The sequence below is a fragment of the Corvus brachyrhynchos genome, unplaced genomic scaffold (assembly GCF_000691975.1).
Source record: "Corvus brachyrhynchos isolate BGI_N302 unplaced genomic scaffold, ASM69197v1 scaffold597, whole genome shotgun sequence".
Taxonomy (NCBI): Eukaryota; Metazoa; Chordata; class Aves; order Passeriformes; family Corvidae; genus Corvus; species Corvus brachyrhynchos.
In genome coordinates this window covers 1,268,292-1,277,060 of record NW_008239000.1, presented here as the reverse complement: position 1 = coordinate 1,277,060, position 8,769 = coordinate 1,268,292, and the positions used below count along the sequence as shown (strand labels likewise).

The following is an 8,769-nucleotide window of genomic DNA, read 5'->3' as shown; positions in this document are numbered from 1 at the left end:
TGTGGTATGCCGAGGCAGAACAGCTCTTGCCCTGGAATGCAATCTCCAATATCTAATTTCACCTTATCTTCTCTCTATCCCACTTCATCTCTGTAGGTATAGTTTGAAAAATGTGCTTAGTGAATATTGCAGTTGCAGAGCAAACCTCAGAAAAGGCCTCGGAATTCAGCGATAAGGCCATTATTTCATCCCTAAATCCCGCAGAGAAACACTCCCCCTTTTTACTGTGGATCACTAGGATTGCACCGGACCAACCTCAAGATTTCAATGCACAGAAGCTTACCTTCATTTTGAATGTTCTACTTTTATTTTCCCAGGAGAATTTCAAAGCACATGCTCTATTTATCCCAGATTGAAAAAGCCTGTCCTTTGTCACAACCATACAACTCCGCAGATTTCACTTAAATCACTTCGGTTTGAAGATAAGAATTTAGCAGCAGGAGAACGGAATAAAGTGCCCCAATTCACCACAACTCTTTGTGCCCGAGTAGAAGCTGAACATTTAGAAAAGAGAGACACTTTGTCCTAGGGAACCAGGACACAGCTCACAAGAAACAGCTTCAGTTTCCAAGATTACCAAATAGTTTTTTCTGATTTATGCCAACTGCATGTCTGTTCCAGGATAATTTTCTCTGTGCCACACTGGCACAATCTATTTTCAAATGGGAATTATTAAAGACACGGCCAAGGTAACAGCAGCACTGGTCACTGTTGGGTTCCCCAAGGGAGAACGCCTAAGCCAGGCCATGCTCTGGCATCCCAGGTGCATTCCTGAGCAGGGGAACAGAGGAGGAGCCATCTGGTTCTCAGTCACCGAGGACCACACACGGCCTAAATCTCTCTCTGCTGCTTCTATACATTTCTGCTCTTCAATTACTCCAAAATGCCTTTGGCAGGGTTTGGATCTCATGTCACTACTGTGTACTGTAAACTCTCGCATCCCCACCCACGTGCATAAACACAGGCTATAGGAAAACTGGGAGCACCTATCCATGCAACATGGCTTGCCTAGCCCAAAAAAATGCAGCTACGCTGCTCTGCCAAGGCTCAGAAAAGGGAGAGGCTGTGGGAGATAACTTGTGGCTTTGCTGCAGAGAGATTGATCATATTCCAGGTTGAGAACATGTACTCCCAGCTCACAGCCTGCTCAAAATGGCTTTTTAAGGATTAGGTCAGAATCAACATGGACACTTTGCTGGACAAGTTTGCTTGAAAGGGTTTGGAGCTAAACTTCTTGCAGTTCCTATCTGTGGCCTCATTATTACACTTTGAGTAGGATGATGTGACCAGAAAACTAATAGCGCCTTACGAAGAGAGAAATCCAAGTGCTCCTGGCTTCACGTCGCCTCTGATTTATCGAGGCAGGTGCCTAAATAAACAGACCTGCAACTTCAGAAGGAAAATAAAAAGGACAAAGAAAACACAGCATTTGTTTTTTGAGTGAACATTTTCTTATAATCAATTAAGGCACATCTTGCACTATTGAGGCAAACTACGACCAAACCTGGCTTGGGGAGTTTTGAACTCTACACGTTAACATCTCCAGCTATTGTTCTGGAAAACACCCCTGGCTTTTCTGAATAATGGATTTTTTTTGTCAGTACCCAAGATGTGAGTGTGAATATTAACTAATCCTCCCCACTGAGCCATGACAGCACGCCATCATCATTAGTGTAAATGATCCAATTTACAGCCAGGAGCACGCAGGCAGCTCACTCAAACAGCTGCAAGTGCACAAGATTTTATGGCAACCACGGCTTTTCATCCAGCAAAATCTCTCTGTGCAGTTTCAGGTCGGGTGATCAGCAGCAGCACCATGGCAGGGGTGACTTTGGGTCCCACACTCAGTGCATTTTGGCTGTTTCAAAGGCACAGTCACAGGTGAACAAACACTTTTATACCTTGATACGCCCTTTTTGGCACCATTTGGGAGTCCATGTGTGGATTTTCACTCCTTTGAACACTCATTAAAACAACCTAATCCAGTGAAACCATTATGTCCAGGCTTTGGCTGGACTTCAGACACACCACAAGGGTGCTGCTGCTCAAGATTTCAGCACACACAGGCAGAGTCACCAGAAAAGCATCACCACTGAGACAGAAAACCCAGAAGGCTACAATTCCTTCCCTTTTCCTCACTGACACTGTGGAATAGTAGGTATAAAACAGGTAAGAGCCCACCAATTAAAACAGATCATAGAATCACAGAAACATTTGAGTTGGAAAGGAGAAGTGGCCTTGGACACTTCCAGGGATGGGGCAGCCACAGCTTCTCTGGGCAACCTGTGCCAGGGCCTCAGCACCCTCACAGGGAACAGTTCCTTCCTAATACCTAATCTAAGCCTACTTTCTGTCAGTGTGAAGCCATTCTCTCTTATCATGTCACTCCAGGCCCTTGTAAATTGTCTCTCCATCTTTCTTGGAGCCCCTTCAGGTACTGGAAGGCCACGATTAGGTCTCCCGAAAGCCTTCTCTTCTCCAGGCTGAGCAATCCCAATCCTCTCAGCCTTTGCAGTGACAAACAACACAGAAGTCTTATCCCACTGCAAAAAAACCCCAATTCAAAGCATATTTGTACATGTGTGGATGAAGCATTCAACCCTATCTAATGCATTTTGCACATCCACTGCAGAGCAAATATAACATAACCTGGCAGGGAGGATATTTGTTTTGGAGTAAACAGCACTGGGAATAAAACACCTTGCCAGCTTCACTTCCACGCTAAGAATGGTATGGAAAAAATGAAGAAAAGTAGAACAAAGAATTCCATATCCAGCTACCTTACTGAAGGCCACTGTAGCACACAGAATGAGCATAAAATGAACATTTCTTAAGCTTTTAACTATCTCTGACCTGTACATTTTTCCCCATGTTCAGCTCCTGGTAAATCCAATGATCACCACTGAACCCTCTGTGTGTCTGACCCTCCACTACAGCAGGCAGACACAGCATGGGAGGGAATCCAAGTTAAATTAGTCACTGATTCACACTGGTTTGCTTCACAATGGAAGCCCACTGTGCAAACTTGCACGGGCAATCCCAGGTTTGCTCTCCTTCCCTGTGAAGTGTTTTTGAGGGGATCACACAAAACAAGGGCCGGTTTTTGGAGCGTCTCAAGTCAAGAAAAAAGAAAAAGGGAGGGGAAAAAAAGAAAATCCCAAGACTTGACACATCCATCTTGGTAGAAGAAAGCCTTTCTCACCTTGGCACACTCTACTTTGGCACACTCAGCTCCCTGGCAGGTGACTTGCCCCTCCTGGCACACGCAGAAGTCACAGCGGGTGCTGTTCCACATCTCTCCGTGGTGCCTGATGGTGCCACCGTCCAAGCAGCTCCCTTTGGAAGACACACACTCCTCACAGCACTTCCCGGGGCGCTGCACCTTGTTTTCCCCCTGAAAACATCACCCAGCAGTGAGCAGGGCTGTCTGAAGCCCTTGGCACAGCAGAAGGTGTAGCTGGGGTATCAGAGGTGGGTGATTTTTCAGTACCTTCTCACAGGTGACAGAGCCACAGGTCTCCCTCAGACATCTGACTTCCCCTCTCTGACATGCACACACAGTGCAGGCATTTTTTTTCCACTGTTCCCCATGCTGTTGAAAAGGAACATGGATACAGTTGTTTAACACTCCTGGCAAATAACCAAATTCCTTCCAGAAACCTGAGCTGCTTATGGAATATGATGGCTCCTTCTGCACGTCTCTATCAGATAATAAACTTTTCTTAAAAAATGCTGATCTCTACATGATCAGCAAACAGGAAGAAGAGGGATGAGGTCTAGATGACACTGTGGGTGTGTATTTCTCATTAATTGCAAGCTCATGGCATTGGGAAGGCCTGAACTACTATTATTAGCCAAAAAAAAATCATTGACAGAAAAATCCCACATACATATATTCATTAAATAATGCATTAAACTCATTCCAGATGAAAAATGAAAGCTATAAATACTTTGACCACCGGTGCTTTCTGCTTTCCTCCTTCAAAACAAGTGTGAAAAGAAAGTGCCTCATCTGCTTCACCCTGCAAACTTCCTTTCCGCTGGCCAGCAAATTCTTATCTAGGCCTGATTTCTTTCAGCTCTCCTGCCTTTCCAGGAGGGAAAAAAGAAGTGTTTGTACTAAGCTATCAGTGCTGGCAGAAAGTCAGATGCTGGGGAGAAGGGCAAAGAGAGATGTGCCAAAAAACTGGGAGTGGTTTTGGTGTGGTTTGTCACAAGTCACCTGGAACGTTCTTCCTGACACCGAGCAGGGCTGTGGGACACATTCTGGGCAGCATTTTCCAGGAGCAAGAACCATAACTTCATCCTAAACAGAAGGCAGAGACAAGGAAAAGAAAGCATGAACAGTTAACAGGGGGGTCAGCATCAGTGCTTGGAATTCCAGGCATTTAGCATCTGTGGGATAACCCACTGCCACTCAAGGCTTCGTTTTGGCCCAAAAAGCAGCAAAAGAGCAGAGTAAAAGGCTTGGAAGATGTTTTCTCCTCCTCAATTTCTGGGCTTATTTAGATGGCAACTGAGGTCTGAATACATGGAGAGATGCAGACAAATTCATTCACATGACATAAAGTGCTCATATTCAGGCATACAGATATACAGAGGAAAAAATAAATATACAGCTATGCAGGGAAGCACAATAAAGCAGGAGATGGATGAGAGGAGTTTTTTTCTGGAATGGCCACATTTTGAGGTTTCGAAGGTGTGATTTACACTCACCACCTCTCAGGCATCTGCACTGTTTTAGTTAAATCCATCCATACTGTCTGTACAGATGTTAAATTACGCTTAAAACTGGATTTTTCTAATTTCAGGGTTTTTATGACGGATTTAAATCACGTTGGAAAAGGCTGGCACTTCACACCAATGTAACTTTTCCTGCATGCCTCAACTCCAACCATCCAAAAGGTGTCTAATTCCACTGCTCCCAGTCTGCGTCCATCCAGTGGTTTGGAACAGCACTGCTCATCAGCACCTCCCTCCAGCCACACCAGGATGAGCAGAGACAGACTGGTGGTCTGCAATTAGAGTAGGAATGCCAAGCACCATCACCTCATCTTCTTCATTAGTCAGATCCTGGGCTTGCAAAGAAAGAGTGGAAGACTTTGTACAAAAGTCACCAAGGACAGATTTCCCAGCAGAGTTAAAAGAACTTTTTTGTGTATTTTGGTGGCAGGCAACAGGAAGTTTTTGCATTATTTTCCTTCAGTAACTAGGGAAGAGCAAAGTTGTCTGAAAGATGGAAGATGAGAGTTTAATCCTGGGAGAATTTTTGTCTTAGCTTTTGATGGAGTAGAGAACGAAGGAAGGGACAGAGATAAAGGCCCATGCAAGAAAATGTTAGGTTTGATTGAGATCAGAACAGGTTCCTTGCACATCCTGCTAATGTCCCTTCCACAGGGAAATGTCCTTGGTAGGAAATATCTGGAACACCATCAGAATTGGCTTTCTGCTGCATTAACTTGGATGCTGCCAGCCAACTACTCTCAAATACATCACAGCAACAACACAGTCACTCCTGTTTTCATAAATTAGATCCTAATGATTGCTGATTAAACATTAGTGCAATGGCTCAGCAGGTAACGCCAGTCCAGTTGGAGTGGGAAAGGAGGGCTCTAAAGCTGGCATAAATTTGTTTTAATGCAGAGTACTTAGTAAATGAACACTAATGGAATATCTCAGGACAAAGCAAAACACAATTAGCACGCACACACACACGAACAGGTGGGCTTTCTTCTATCCAAAAAAAAGTGTTAATTGTCCAAACATCTGGTCCAGTAACAGAAAGCCGGGAAAGCATCAACATGGAATAAAGTTTATGAGTATTGCTTTTGGTTTTCTCAGTGAAGAGTTCTCAGTCAGGGAGCTTTTGGATCAATCATTGGAGCGTGGTAAGAGATTCAGAAAGAATCGGAAAATGGCAGTCCCTCAAACATAAAGTCAAGGTCAGAGACAAGGATTTCCAGGGAGCCAGTTCTAGGCATGCTGTTGGAAAGGAGTACACCAAGGGGCCCAAAAAAAGGGTACAATGGGCCCAATGAAAAGGATCCAAAGAGCACAGTCACACCCTTCAGCACGTTCAATATAATAACACAAATTCTAAAAAATGAGTGATTTGCCCAGAGTTCGGAGTAGTGTGTACAGTTTGCTGCCTTTACTAACCCTGTGTTAACGCTGTGTAGAATCCTGTAGGGTTTTGGCTGCGTTGATTCCTGCCCAAATGCTAAAAACTCATCACTTGTCCACAGCAAAGACCTTGGAAACAGGAATGTCCTTGTTCTCCTAGCTGGACTAAAACCGTGAGCTTGCCTAGGTCCTCTTCCCAGTTTTGTTGTTTTCTAAACACAAACACACTGCTCCGAAACTTTTCTTTCAGCTCAAGTTACCTTGTATTTCTGAACTCCGTAAGTTAAAAGGGGAATTTCATCCACATTTGAACTACTCTCAAATGCATTTTTAGAGTTCTTGTAAAAAAAAAAAATTAAACAGGACCTGCAAATCAAACTTTCCAGCTGCAAACCAAACACTGAAATTTGTGGCGATAAACCCCACTATAAATCTTGTGCTTTCATTCCTTCGCTCAGCAGAAATAAAAACATTTCCTGATCAACTCTAGATCACTTTTTTAGTAGCAAAAAAAAAAGCAGTTTCTTCAGAATTTGTGCTTAATTAGGCAGCAAAGGGATAAGAAAAATAAAATGGTGGGGAAAGAAGGTATTAAGGAAGACACGCACGGGCTTCATCATCACTCCACACCATTTCCGCAGGTCAAATACCCCTTTCCCAAATTGCCCACTTGTCACCCAGAAGCTTTGCCTGCTAATTTGGACCCCAGCAGGAGAAATGCATGTTGCCCATGGAAAAGGAGGTGTTGAGGAACATTCCTAGAAGGCTGGAGGGTCCTGACCTGGCTGCAGAGCAGAGGCTGGCAGGAAGCTGTGGAGCACTGAGTTGCGCCATCCCTGCAGACGCATCTGGAGCACCGCCCCAGGCTCCAGCCCTCGCCATCCTGGAACACGCGGCCATCGAAGGAGCAAGGCTCTAAGGGACAGGAAAACAAAGGGGGAGTTTCTTTTCCAACACCCTTTAATCCCTTGCTGTTACCCATAATTAAAAGCACAGCTTTTGTGCATCTCAGAATTCCGAACTGCAGTTTGTCAAAGCAGGTAAAAGAGAGTAACAATTCCACCAGTTTCCAAAGGGGTTGTGAATTAAGAGCTCTGGATGCACTTCTCCCACTGGGATTCTACAAGAAAAGGCATCCAACAGCTGAAGCATTCTTGGAACTTGCAGTCCAAGTGCATTGGAAATACCTGAGGTTTTTTTTCTCAATTTTAATCTCCAAAAGGAAGACTTATTAGGCACATCTGCTCACTGCTTAAAGCCTGTCCCCACCTCTTGGCCCATGGGAGAAGCCATTAAAAATGTAAATATGGCGGCAGGACAGAAAGGGAATTAAGAGACGTGCCTGACTCCAGAGTCTTCCCAACAAAAATGAACAAGAAAAGACAAGCTTTCCAGATTTGGGACTAAAAGGATGTTCTGAGTTCAGCTCAATGGAACCAGACAGTCCCCCATTCACATGCAGTACTCACCACCATGGCCCACACATTTGGGACAGCAGGAGCCCTGGGCAATGTCCTGCAGCTCCCCTTGTCCACAGGTGAGGGCTGGGCAGGTCCTGGGGCTGCAGGTCACCTTCCCATGGGTGCAGGAGCACTGGACACATCCCGAGCTGGCCCACTGCGTGCCATGCTGCACACAACACAACCAAAGGCACAGTGAGAAAGCACAGTGAGTCCTGGAAATAAGTCTTGTCCCTTTTCAAGTCCCTCCTCTCTCAAGGATGAGACTTGTCACTGACAAAAAGTAGCTTTCTGACCAGCTGGCAGTGGAATTGGGATGTGAAATGTGATTTTAGGTACAAATGTGTCCGTATCTTTGTGGGGATGCCTACCCAAAGGACAGGCTCAAAAAGAGCCAAAAGACAAAAGCTGCAGCAAGAGAACCACACAGCAAAATGCAGCAATGGCATAAGAAGAAATGTAATGTATTATGATAAAACATAGCAGCACCAAATCACAGGCACAAAGAAATATGAGAAGAGGAAGGGTGTGCTACCCCTCCTGTTTTTGTTTAGCTTGTACCAGCTTCATGCTGGCCATGCCTCATGCTGAAACAGAGGGTTGAGAAATCCATCTCAGGTGTAGACAATACAGTCCACATATGCAAATGTGTGGGCATTTTAGCATATTCCTTGAGATTTGGACCTGACTTGCCTCTTGTCAAACAGAAAAGTCTGTAAGAGACCACACATAGACTTGAGTTTGCTGTTAAGCCATTTTTCTACATTTGCCAGTTGTTTGACATGATTCATTAACTACTACCCATGAATTGTGATTTTTCTCTTATCTCCAGACAATTACTCTGATTGTTTTGGCCTTTCAGCCCCCCTAGGTGAAACCACATCCCAGAACCTGCTTCCTGAATAATTCAGGATTACAGAATACAGAACCCAGGTCGCAGAGCAGCAATCAATCTCCAGCAGCCATAGATGGCTGCTGAGAGAAAAGCCTTCTCTGAGGACAGCTAATATGTCGAGTTCACTGTGCTTTGCTCCCCTCCTGATGTTACTGCACTGTCTCAGTCATCCACAGAAACAGCAAAGGGAAGGAACAATTGGGGAAATTTCTCCCATTAAGCCATGCAGGACACACAACTGCTCAGCGACACGTTCCCCTTCTGCAAACCCTGCTGACCAAACTCCTGCTG

General features: G+C 44.8%; 1 protein-coding gene across 1 annotated transcript in view; it reads right to left on the bottom strand.

Annotated features, from left to right (window-relative positions):
- FRAS1 (Fraser extracellular matrix complex subunit 1) overlaps nt 1-8,769 on the bottom strand; it is a gene marked incomplete at its 3' end in the record, with an annotated part of 113,990 nt that overhangs the window by 66,324 nt on the left and 38,897 nt on the right. Inside the window, 5 exon segments of the mRNA XM_017738949.1 lie at nt 3,203-3,394; nt 3,491-3,592; nt 4,223-4,306; nt 6,905-7,038; nt 7,593-7,752. Of these exon segments, the coding sequence (XP_017594438.1) occupies nt 3,203-3,394; nt 3,491-3,592; nt 4,223-4,306; nt 6,905-7,038; nt 7,593-7,752 (672 nt within the window).